The following is a 12953-nucleotide window of genomic DNA, read 5'->3' on the forward strand; positions in this document are numbered from 1 at the left end:
CACTGTCAGTTTTTTTTTTTTTTTTAATCCTATTTTTTTTGTGTACATGTGGTTGGGGTGATGGTATGAGGTAGTCGTCCATTTGCCCTATTCGATGGTTGGTTTCAAAGTCTTCCATTATGTAACCACATGTTCCTTATCTGAAATGATTTTCCTTTATTTTACTAAAAGTTTATTTAAGCCTATTTTATTTAGGCTTAGCTATTTTCTGTCTAGTGAATAGATTTTGGTGTTTTAGCACTTTGTCTTTGCTACTGTTTCTCTGTCTTTCTGAAATGCCCCCTTCCTCTTACTCATCTTCTTTAGAAAAACTCAAGCCCTGGATAGTCAACAAAACCTCCCCAGATATTCTGGGCTACAATGATCTCTTACTCGAACTCTTAACACTTAAGTATCTAATCATGACTGCTTTCCACTGCTTTTGTTTCATAAGTATGTGGTTTCTTAACTGCATAGTAAGTTTTTTTGGAGGGAGAGACTGTATCTTGTATGTATTTGATGCTAGCGTAGCATAGAACTCATAGAAAGGATTTAGTAAATGCTTTTTACTTTGAATTATTTAATCCTATGATATGCTATAGGAATCAATAACCAATATAAGTCATATTATTTTTTCTACTGTAACTCATATGCATATGGTATATGAAATTTAAAAGACCTTTCTGGGAAAGATCATGAGTTAGGGTTATTTTGGAGAAAAATCATTCTTTCCTCAGTAATTTTTTATTTAATGTTTGATAGAGGAATGTATCTGAAAAATGACTTTTTTTGTTTTGTTTTGGTCTCTTTAATGACACTTTTCTGCCTGTTGGTACACTCACTGAAATTTCATTATGCTTTTTCTCAATCAGATGATAGATAACATGATTGTTATGTCATTAATGGTGATAGCATTTTGATATTTGAGATAAATTTAGTCTATGAATAACAGTCAACCTATTGATGAAAATGAATGAAAGGAAAAGGAAGAAATAAAAACTTTCCTTTAATGTCTAAGTTCTATTGCCTTAAAGATATTAGACATATAAAGAAAAAGCTAATTAAATGTGATCGTAAATGACAATCTATATCTACTATTTGAAGTACAGTTAGAAAAAACTCACATTTTTTAATAGAATTGAGACTTTCCAGAGCACCTATCCCATCCAGTGTTCTCATTTTACAAATGAACTAATAAATCTCTGAAAAACTAAATAACTGGCCCAAGCTTAGTTAACTAAGGTTTTCTATCTTTGAGTGTAGTACTCTTAGCCTGTACCAAGGTGACTTTCAGTTAATAGCCTCCTCTTTGGGCAGCAGTGTGAATGGAGCGGTAAGAGAATGACTAATAGGCAAGAAGCTTCTCCACTATTGTCACCAGGATGGGCATATATGCCTGGTCATCTCACATTCTGTAGTTTGGTTATAGTTTTGTCTGAGTTTAGAAGGAGGCCATATCTCTAAGGTTTGGTAGAAAGGTCTCAGAACCTTTGGAATCGTATGGCATATGTGGCTGCTCCATGAGTCTCCTTTATTAACCTTACAGACCTGAGAATAGCAGTTTTAGAAACTTATCTTGAGTCACTGGTCATAGTGATGGTTTTCTCTGGAAGAATTTTTAGTACTATCTTCAGAGCTATTACTTGTACAGAGACCCATGGGGATGTGGGGGAGAGGAGGTGTGGGGAGAGAAGGGAAATTAATTATCCCTCCACCAGACAGAAATTGTTTGTCTATGGACGAAGATCTCACTTTCCTGAGTTGTAAAATTGCTCAAGACATTGCGAAGCTCAGAGCCTCTTTAGAATCATAACCTGGGAAGAGTATGTTGGACAATGCCTTGTTTTCCATTGAAAACACCCAGTTGTCTGGTCTGTTTTTTAAAGACTTTCACATAAAGTCTTTCCTATAAATAGCCTGAGATCGTGCATTCAATTTATGAGTGCCAGCGAAGAGTCTGCAGCCGGCTTGCTGAATGTTATAGGAATAACATCAGTTTATCTAGCACGTTGTAACTTTTCTTAGTCACATCTTGGACAAAAGTGTTTATTTATTTATTTAATTTTGTTTTTTAGACTCACTTGGCTTTATAATCGAAACTCTAAGTAAAATGGATTCAGATGGAGGAGTTTCAACAAATCATACCAGTCATGCGGCATCATCAACAACCACATCAAAATTTGTAAGTGGGGGAAAAAGCCTAAGGCTGTGCCTTCTCTGGAAACGTTTTCTGTTTCTTTTTTCTCTTTTTCTTTTTTTTTTCATACAAAAAATTATTTTCCAAGCTATTAATCTGTTGTTAAATAGGAAAGATAAGTGACCACAAAACTTTTCATAAAATATATGCTAATATTTATAGAATTTGAATAAACATAAGACTAAAATATTAAATATAACTTTTAGTTCCTCTTCAATATAATTAGACAAGTATCTTTTTTTATTGAGCATCACTGATAATCCTACTTTAGTCATATTTTTTTAACTTTTTAGAAAAGGATAGTTTATTTTAGTGCTTCTTCTGAGTCATTCTTTTTAAGGGAAAATATTGATAGAATGTGATTTAGAAATATTTCAACATGGCTAGAAGTAAAAAGCCTCCCATTGTATCAGAAGTTCTAATAGAATTGTCGTTATAGCTCAGATGAAGTTTGGTGATTTACTGTCTCCTGCACTTATCCTTAAAACAAAACAAAACAAAACAAAACAAAACTTGTAGTGCATAAATAGTGAAAAATAAATCTTTCGACACATTAGATTTTGGTGTTTTGTGACTCAGGACAGACATAGTGATAAAATTAACAATGTAATTTTAACCCTGAGAATATGACCAGTTTATAAGTGTGATTTTATTTTAGAATAAGGGTTGGCAAGCTTCTTTGGTAAAGGGCCAGAAAGTAAATATTTTAGGCTTTCTGGACCACATACTGTCTCTGTCACATATTCTTCTTGATTTGCCTTTTTTTTTTTTTAATCACTCTTTAAAAATGTAAAACCCATTCTTAGCTCCTCAGCCATTGTTTGGCGACTCTTGCTTTATAATGAAAGTGATTGAAAATTGAGCATCATTCTTTTATAACCTAATATATGCTGCCTACATTAGCTAGACATATCATTAATAAATAGAAAAATACAATATTCAATTAGATAAAGGACATTCCTGGGAAGGAACTTCAGGTAAAAATCTCATTCTAACTAAAACCATTATGAGGCAATCTAATTTACAAGCATTAAGCAGTGTTTTCCTCATCTGTTTACAGTGAATACACTAGATCTTATAGAGCAATTCACTGTCACTATCTTTTTAACAAATTTGTTGTTTTTTTGGTTTTTTTTTTGAGTAGCCAGTAGTTGCTGAATTAACAGGGCTTTCCAGCATCAGAAACAGGAAAGTTGAAAATGAGACATACTATAGATTAGCAAGAAGCAAGCAATAAAAAAAGTACTTTTGTAGATGAAGTCCTTTCTATACATGATCTAATTGGTTTCTATTTAAAAAATCACATGGAAATGAAACAATGATAATACTCCATCAAATTCACTGAAATGACTTCCTAGTCACATCTTTTCAAAAGCAAAACTAGATATGTAAGCAGTTAATAGTTTTGAAAACTTAAAATTTTAAAGATTTGACCAAAATATAAGTGAAAAATTATTTTCAACCACTGTTTCATAGGGTGGAGCTATCGGCCATAAACTTCCTCCATTTTTTTCTGCTTACACGGAAGTGGACACTATTCTGTATGCCCTTGGAGTGGGAGCATCAATCAAGGAACCAAAGGATTTTAAATTTATTTATGAAGGAAGTTCTGACTTCTCCTGTTTGCCTACCTTCGGAGTTATTATAGCTCAGAAATATCTATTCTCTGGAGAATTAGCAGAGATTCCTGGGCTTTCAATCAACATGGCAAAGGTATGCCTAATAAGAAACCTTTATTTTGCTTTTTTCTGTTTCTTTAAATATGATTGATGAATATCACATCCTATGTGTGTTTTTGTGTGTGTATTAATAAAACAGTTTATAGTGGTTGATTCAGGAATAAAATTTAGCATGTCTTTTCATTTTTTCTTTTTAAGAATAAAAGAGAAGAGAATTAATTGAAAAGACAAGCAAAAAGAAGAAAACAGCAATCATATTCAGTCCCACAACCCTGGCATAATGTTATTAATTCTCTATCATTACTTGCTATTTGACCAAGGGTAAATAACCTCTGTAAGCTTGGTTCCTTATCTATAAAAATGGATTTGATAATCCTTATCTGATGACAATAGTGAAGGAGCAAGCCAGGTAATTATCAGGGGAAGAGTATTGAGGCAGGGAGAACAAGTGAAAAGGCCCTGAGGCAGTTGCATATTTGGCTTTTGTTTTTGAAACAGCAAGGGGGCCAGTATAGCTGCACAGTGAGCAAAGCATCAGTGGTAGGAGAAGAGTGCCTTGTACTCACTGTAAGGATTTCAGTTTATACTCTGGTTAAAGAGGGAGGCCATTTATAGCACTCTGAACTGAGGAGTGATATGACCTGGCTCTGTTCACTCTCAGGCTCATTTTTCCTTCTGTGTGGAGAACAGATTATATGAGAATGAAGCTTGGAAGCAAGGAAACCAGTTGGGAGCCTGTTATAGTAATTCAAGCAAAAGGTTAGATATGAGGAGAAAGAAAAAGAAGTGTAGGATGAAGGTTGAAGGTTTTGGGTCTGGACAACTGGGATGATATATATGCATATATATCGATACGTATTATTTATAATTACAACATATTTAATTAGTAAGGTGGTTACATATGACATTACTATGTATAATAGATATATACAGTTACATTAAGGTGAGGATAGATGATCAGGAGTTGGTTTTGGACAGATTTGTGATACCTATTACACATTCAGAGATATAAAGTGGGCAGTTGAATATATGTGTCTAGAGTTTGGGAATGAGGTCTAATTGGGTTCATAGGATTTAAGTGATACATAAAGACATGAACCTAGATGAAATCACCTAATGTGTGGGTGTAAGTAGAGAAAATCTTGAGTTTATGGACCCTGCATTGTTTAGTGGTTGAAGAGTTGTGTAGAAATTTCAAGAAAGACTGAGAAGCAATGGCTGGTGAGGTATGAGGGATGAGGTACATCAGGAGAATTTAGTATTTGAGAAGCGAGATGAATAAATTGTTTCAAGAAGGAAGACATGAACAACTGTGAGAAAGTTTTTGAGGTGGGGTATGTTTTATTTCTTGAGTAAGGTTCAAGTTATGAGCCCAGTAATAATTGTTGAATCATAGAGCTATGAGTCGATTTCTACAACTTCGATTGGATAACCCATTTACTACAGGTTCCATTAGCCCATTGCTGCTCGGAACTTACGAGAACTTATTTTATTAGAGTATTTCATGAAGTTGGGAGGGAGGCGAGAAATATGTGCAAGGCAGTTTACTGTTTTACTCATTCTCCCATGTATTTGCTGCATATAATTCTGTTTGTATATAGTAAGTTCAAATAAAGCAAATATGTCAAAGTTGTCACTCAGATTTGTAAGGAGTGGGAAATCATAGATAGTGTTCAAAATCTGTGGCCAGGAATGATAGCCATCATGGAATTTGAATCTCAGTCTTCCCAACCTTGAGTTTCTAGGCCATACAGTGCAGTGAGGCAGTCCTTCATTTGTCCTCTCAGCACTGCCAGGCCCCTTGCCCCCTTTTTTTTTTAACTTCTGGGTTCTGAGAAAGACTGTTAATGAAGACATCCCATGACAGTAAAGTGTGGTCATGTGAATATGTGGGTCGGATTTTGTTTTTCCTGTCTTATTGTTTTCCTACTATATTTGTATATTCTTGCTTTGGAACACTGAGGTTAAGTGGCTATGCAGTTACACAGTATTCTTAGTATACAGTCTTAGTAGGTAATTTTCAAGATTTTATGCTAAAGAAATGTTGACATTGATAGTGCTTTTGCTTTGAACATGGTTGTAAGGTTTATATTTCTGTTTTGGTTGAGTTGTTTGTATTCGGTATGTGTGACCTGAAATTACTAGTACTTGCCACTTTGTTCATTTTTCTTCAATAGATATTTATTGGATGCCCACTATGTTCCAGGCACAGTGATAAGCACTAAAAATACAGTCTTGTTTAGTGTTTCTCTTGGCAAATAATCCATAATTATCAGGCAACAAGGATTTATGAATGTCAAGAAAGACCACAAATACAAGATATCTTCTTTTTTCCAGAAGAGCTGACAGTCTTTAGGTTGGGGGACTGATCATTTCCGATTCATATGATTAAGAAATCAGAGCCAAACTGAGACAGATAATTTGGGAAAAGTAGTGATGTGAACATGTGGACGGTGAAATGTTACTTGCAATAAGCTATATCCAAAGGCAGAACAAAGGAAAAAGTGTGTACTAATAAAACTTTGCTTACCCTAATATAGATTCTTCATGGAGAGCAATACTTGGAGTTATATAAACCATTTCCTAGAACAGGTGAGTTCTTGATACACTGATTCCATAATCACACCATAATTTTATTTTCTGGCGAATCTTCCAAACTGTGTCATGTCAGTGTGTTAAATTGACATACAGTGACCTAAATAAACTATACCAGAAGTTCTTTATGTGCTTGTCAGCCATTAGAGTAGGTTGATATTATCTAGTACCTGTTTTGGTTATCTTAAACTGTGTCCTTTAATAGTCTTATTTAATAAATTACTTCAAAATACTAATAATTTACTGAATGTATGAAAAGGAGCATTTCTGTGTGTGTGTGTGTGTGTGTGTGTGTGTGTGTGTGTGTTCTAAACTTAGTGATCGTGTGTTATCAATTATGATTCCTGTTAACATGGTTTCTCTTTCTCAGGTGTTCATATGGATGCCGATTTTCATAAAGCAAACATTTGTGTAGTTAATTTTTTTCTATTTTCTATTAGAGTAAATAAAACTAAGTCCGCATTAATAATCAATTTTATTTTTCTGAATAATATCTTGTTCAGTAAAACTTAAAAAAATTTTTTTCATTATAATTTGATGAATTTGTTATGTTTTGATACTCTGATGTTAGAATATTGTCTAATTATATACTGGCCATATAAGGTGGTAAAATACAAAAATATCAGTTTATATTTTTTAATGTAGAGGTCAGTAAGTAGCTGAAATCCTACTTTAATTTTTTTCCTCAATCTTCTTATTTTATTAAAAAATTTATGAGATTCTTATTGCTTAAGGCTGAATAGCTTTATTTCAGTGTTACTATTACAGCATATGTTTTCACACAGCTCTTTTTAGCTGAGGCAGTGCACAGCGTGTGGTGACTACATTAATCAAATATCTGCTGCATACCTGCCATGTGTAACGCACAGTATTTGGTTTTAGATAATTTTCTTACCTAGCTGCATGTTAAAGTCATCTTTTATTACATTATATTATATTACTTTTTATTTTTAATAAAATATGGATTCGGGATCCCAACCCTGGAGATTTTGTGTGCATGCGTACATCATGTGTTCATGGTATGGTGGTGGCAATGGTGGAGGCTAGGAAGCTCCTTGTATATTTTGTATGCAGCCATCCTAATGGGTCAGTTTGAAAACCAATATGATAAGGGAAGTAAAAATGTATAATCCTTTAGGGATTTTAAATACAAAGAGAGAGATGCAAGATTCAGAAAGAATTATGACTGAAAAGCAATGTGAATAGGAAGTTGTGGAAAATAGTTTTCTTAATTTCTTGTAACTCCTTAGCCTCAAGTTATGTTTATCATGAATTATTTTTCTTTAGTAGCTTCTGTGCATTTTTTTTAAGTTTTAAAGTTTACTTGCTAATAAGTATGAATTTTCAAAATTAAAGTACTTATGGTTTCGAACCTCTTTAAATTGCAGAAAACCAAGATTTGACTAATATTTATAATCTTTCTGTAAAACACCAATTGATGAGACACAAGACTTCAAGCATCAGGAGATTGATGTCAGTATCTATATCTCTTAATAGCTAATATGTTAGCTACAGTGGTACTATCATAGGCTAATTTACTGCTCCCTGTGGTGAAAATATAAGCACTAGATGCAAGAAACCTAACAGCAGCATTTTATTTTCCATCATGAATTAGGACATATTCTAGTCCAGGATATGCTGGTCCTTATATTTTCTGGGTTCAAAAGTTTGATTGTTATTATATTTCTACTTGATATCTTTCTTTAGTAGACTCTCTTCTTTCTCATGATAAAACAATATTAGGGCAAAACAATATTTCATCTAGAAAGTGAAATCGATAGTATTACCAGCTGGAATGTCTAACAGGGAATATGTGATCATCAAATATTAGTATATGTAAATTCCTTATGAGCACATAATCATTATGCAAATATAATTATGCCAAATTCCCAGAATAGAACTTCATGGAACTGTGGTTTTGATTCCTAGGGTAAATTTAACCTTTTTCTCCTTTAGTACTCATATTTATTTTTACAAAATTATAAAATAACATGTTCTCAAAATTTGTTAATTATAGAAAAGTAGAGGAAGAAAATAATTGTCTGTAATTATTTATTCAGTAAATATTTATTAAATACCTATTTTGTGCCAGGCATTTTGCTAAGGATTGGTAGTATAACCATGAAAAAGACATTATCTTTAGTTTTACAGAGCTTAGAATCTGTCTAATGATGAAAAGAGAAAATAGGCAATGACAAACATTGTGTGATATGTTATAATATGAGAAGTATAAGTTTGGTACAGGAACACATAGGAAAGTTTCTAACCTGGAACTGAACTTGAGGGGTTGAGGAAGACTTCTTAATAGAAATGAAATCTAAGCTGCGATCTGAAATTACAAGTTAACCATGTTAAGAGGAGATTGAAAGATATGTCAGACAAAGGAAATTCTATGTGCAAAGGTTCGGAAGTGTTTAGTTATTTGATTATTGGCTGTCTTCCCCATCAACTAGGTTACATACTCCATGAGGGCAGAGTATAGATTCGTTTTTGTACTTCATGTATTCACAGCCCTAGCAAAATACATAGAACTTGGCAATCAATAAATAGTTGAGGAATTGGTGATGATACATGTGATGTTAAAGATGAAACATACATGATACCATTAGAACTTAAAATAGAAGGATTTGAAATTATCAAGTTGGGAAGAGAAGTGTTTCTCTGAAGAACTGACATGAGAGATTTGAAAGCAAGATTTCAGCTAATTATGAAGTTAGGCAAAAGAAGGAAAGAAAGAACATTCCAGACAGAGCCAATGATGGACCTGTGTAAGGGCCCTCAGGATATGGAGAAGCATAGATGAGGAGGAGCAAAGGAAAGCCAGGGTGCCCAGAGAGCCTGGTAGTGGTGTTAGGGAATAGTATTACGTAGATCAGATTAGGGGGTTTTATATTTATTGCAAGAGCCTTGGGAAGTGGTGGGGAGAGGTAGTGGTGATGTTGGGAAGAGCAATTATATTGTCAGAGTTGACTGGGAAAAAATCGCCTTGGATATGTATGGAGCACGTTTTAAAGTTGGTCAGAGTGGATGTGCAGGTACTTTGAAGTCTATGTGGTAGTTCAGATGAAATGATGGTAGCATGGACTAAGATAGTGGTGGAGAGATGGAAAGAAATGGGTGGATCAGAGAGCTATTTAGGAGGGAAAAGCAACAATCTAGATATCATCCTTGCCTTCCCTTTTACCATCTTTCACATCCAGACAAGTTCTTTGATTCTCTCCCTTCAATGCATCCGGAATCCTTTTATTTTTGTCCACCTCCACTTTTATATTTTTGTTTAGGCTACTGTCAGCTCTCACTTGCTCCCCTCGGGTCTGTTCATCGCTCTGCAGCTAGAATGTTATTTTTAAAATGCAGATGTTTTTGTTATTTCCCTATTAAAAACTCCAGATGACTAAGGGTGAGTCAAAACTTTTAGTATAATGTAGCTTTTGCCATCCCTGGCATACCCAAGTCTTGCCACACACTTAGACTCTGTTTTATGAGTTAGGGGTGATGCTCAAGTTCTGGCTTGGGCAGCTGGGTGGGTAATACCATTCACTCATACAGAGAACAAAGGAGAAAAGCAGGTTTGAGAAAAAGATGATGACTTCACCCACAGATAATAATTATCTATCAAGACATCACCAGTTAAATGATGGAAAGAGGAGTCAATGAAAGAATAGAGTGATTAGAAAGAAACAGCATTTCATGGAAGCCAGTAGAGTAGAGATTGAGAACGAATGGGGTAAGTGGTATTGGTTGTATATTTAATAAATGTTTGTCGAATGATTGAAAATTATTATTTTAAAACCATTTGTTTGTCAGAATTATTGATGTTTTAAATTTAGTGACTCAGGTATTCCAATTACCTCTAATGTTGAATTGTTTAACATTACATTGAAAATTGTTTCAAACTGTAATTTTTAGTTTTGTGGAACTTACAGTGCAATTTATGTTAAGTTCTCTCATGTCTTCATATAAAAACTTATGGCCTTTAAAATGTCTATTTATTTATTTATTTACCTTTTATTTTAGGAAAATTAAAATCTGAAGCAGTTATTGTTGATATTCTAGATAAAGGATCCGGTTTATTACTTCTTGTGGATGGTAATGCATTTCCAGTTCTTATATTTATTGTTAGATTGATAGAATTTGTATGTAACATAATACTTCACCATAGAAATCATTAATAATGTACTTATCTTCCCATTTGTGAGAAAGCAGGGTAAGCATTCTAAATATTTATAAGCTTTTAGGACATAAGGGGGAGGGAGAACGAGTTGATTGGGGTATGTGTGGGTAGAGTGGGGCATTTCAGAGGATTTGAGACAACATAACCAAAGCACAGAGGGGAGAAATGTGGCTGGTGTAAAGAACATAGAGGAGAATCATGCTTGCGGGAGATGTTTTTGGCAGGAGGGAATACCTAGACAGCCCTCAGCTGATAATTAGGCAGTATTGCAGTTTCTTTTTTTGGTTAGCTCTTTAAGAATTTGGAACATATTTGACCTTCGAATCATTGTTATAAATGGTAGTTAGGTTGCTTACCTTGCACATTGAAGCCTATTGAATGTGGTTTAAATACCATAGTCACATTTTTTTTGTAGCAGGCAAAAAAATTATAGTAGTTTAGTAAATGTTGAAATACTAATAATTAAATAAAAGCTAAAGATACATCGTTTAAAAATTATTTGTTTTAAAGTTTAAGAACAAAAGAAATATTGTCAAAAATTTTAGAAATTGAGAACAGTGGAAAGTTTAATATTGTCTGGTATTTGGAATATAGTCTTATCATTTTTGTTCTAAATGCATAGGAATTTATATTATGTATACTATTTTGGAACTTGTTTTTACTTAATATATTGAGGACGTTTTTGATGCTCTTAAATATTCTTCTGCATTGCTTTTGTTAACTTATAGTATTTCATGACATGTCTGTTCTCTCTCTTTCCTCTTTATTTTTTGTCTTCCTCTTCTTTTTTCAATTTTTATATTTTCTTGTCATTCCAGATGTTGGCCAACATTTGGCTGCAATACTCTAACTTTTCTTTTTGTCTTCTCAAGATTATATCAAATCTAACATACCACATAACAAAAGTTCTGCAGTAACCTTAACTTTAATTTTTAACTATTTTCTCTTGACCTACTCTTTACTTAATTATAGCTTAGTAATGTTTAATAATATTTTAGAATTTATAGATAACGCATAAATGAAATTAGATATCCAATTCCTTGTGTAATAAAAATCTTATATTAAATACAAATTGCTATGATTTTTTAAATTTTTTTGTTATAAGTAGATTTTTCCTTAGTATGCAATTCAAAATCATATTCCTAGTTTTCTAGAGCTGAAGATACAGATAATGCTCAAACTCTCACTAGAAAATTTAGTGGAAAGAGTGACAGCTGTCTTACTTTCATTCATTATTTGCTTACATATTCACTAACTTGCTCACTCATGTCATTTATTCATTGATTCATTAATTTAATAAATATTTATTAGGTGCCTTTTCTGACCCAGGTGCTCTTTTGATTGCTGGGAATATGATGATGAGCAAAACAGTCACGATCTTGCTCTTCTGAAGCTTATTTCCTTTATTCTCACTTAATTCCTCTTTTACATTCCAGGCTTTTTTTGAGTGCTTTGGCAGAATGTTTGAAAGTTTGAGTGTAAGGCTACCTGCACTTTATAGTGGGATTGTTTGAAATGTTTGAGGTGGTGAGAATTGAAATATGAAAGGCAGTTGGGGAGGTTTAAGATTGGTGAGAGAAACTGCTATTTCATAGTCAGAAAGGATTTGTGGAGATCCTCCTCTCTGTGCCTTCCAGGGACTAGTAGTGAGTGAATTAAAATGATTGCTTTGTAACCTAAACTTGGGTATCTTCAAATTACAAAACTTTTAGTAATAGGATTTTGTTTTAGAAACTTTTAAAGGATTTGTTGATCATATGTTTGTTAACTAGTTGTATCTTTTGATAACTTAAAAATTTTTTTTTTCATTTACTTTTCAGTCTATTCTTATTCTGGGAATGAGCTTATGTGTTATAATCAGTTCTCTGTCTTCATCGTTGGCTCTGGAGGATTTGGTGGAAATCAGACATCAGATAAAGTCAAGGTAGGCTGTGGCTTCTAAGCAAAATATATGTGTAGTTAAGGATCCTTATCTATATTTTGAATTTACCATTTTACAATATATTGTTGTAGCCGCCAGCCCCCGAAAGACACATGGACCACCAGAAATCAGTGAGTCATAGGAAACATGCTCTTTATTCAGCCAGCTGGGTCTGCCAGGGGTACGCAGACCCCAAATTAAGCAGCCCTGAAATGTAGAGATACAGGGTTTTTAAGCCCTAAATCCCATTCCTCATTCTGTCTTAAACACAAAGTTCTATTTTTTCTCCTATTCACTACCTGTCAACCCACAGGTCAGGTGTGCAAGCAGGGGTACAGAAGCAGAAAGCTTATTGTTAGAATGTTATGTTCCCATGGGTGATAGCCTATGTTCCCATGGGCGATAGCC

The 12953-nt window shown here is 33.7% G+C and overlaps 1 protein-coding gene across 4 annotated transcripts in view; it reads left to right on the plus strand.

Annotated features, from left to right (window-relative positions):
- Window positions 1-12953, plus strand: part of HSD17B4 (hydroxysteroid 17-beta dehydrogenase 4) — an 81378-nt gene that overhangs the window by 34828 nt on the left and 33597 nt on the right. For all 4 annotated transcript variants that reach the window (XM_011358276.2, XM_023529567.1, XM_023529566.1 and 1 more), the window contains 5 exons: window positions 2055-2161; window positions 3653-3889; window positions 6396-6447; window positions 10468-10539; window positions 12445-12548. In XM_011358276.2, the coding sequence (XP_011356578.1) occupies window positions 2055-2161; window positions 3653-3889; window positions 6396-6447; window positions 10468-10539; window positions 12445-12548 (572 nt within the window). The remainder of the gene's footprint in view (window positions 1-2054; window positions 2162-3652; window positions 3890-6395; window positions 6448-10467; window positions 10540-12444; window positions 12549-12953) is intronic.

The sequence above is a fragment of the Pteropus vampyrus genome, unplaced genomic scaffold (assembly GCF_000151845.1).
Source record: "Pteropus vampyrus isolate Shadow unplaced genomic scaffold, Pvam_2.0 Scaffold39, whole genome shotgun sequence".
Taxonomy (NCBI): domain Eukaryota; kingdom Metazoa; phylum Chordata; class Mammalia; order Chiroptera; family Pteropodidae; genus Pteropus; species Pteropus vampyrus.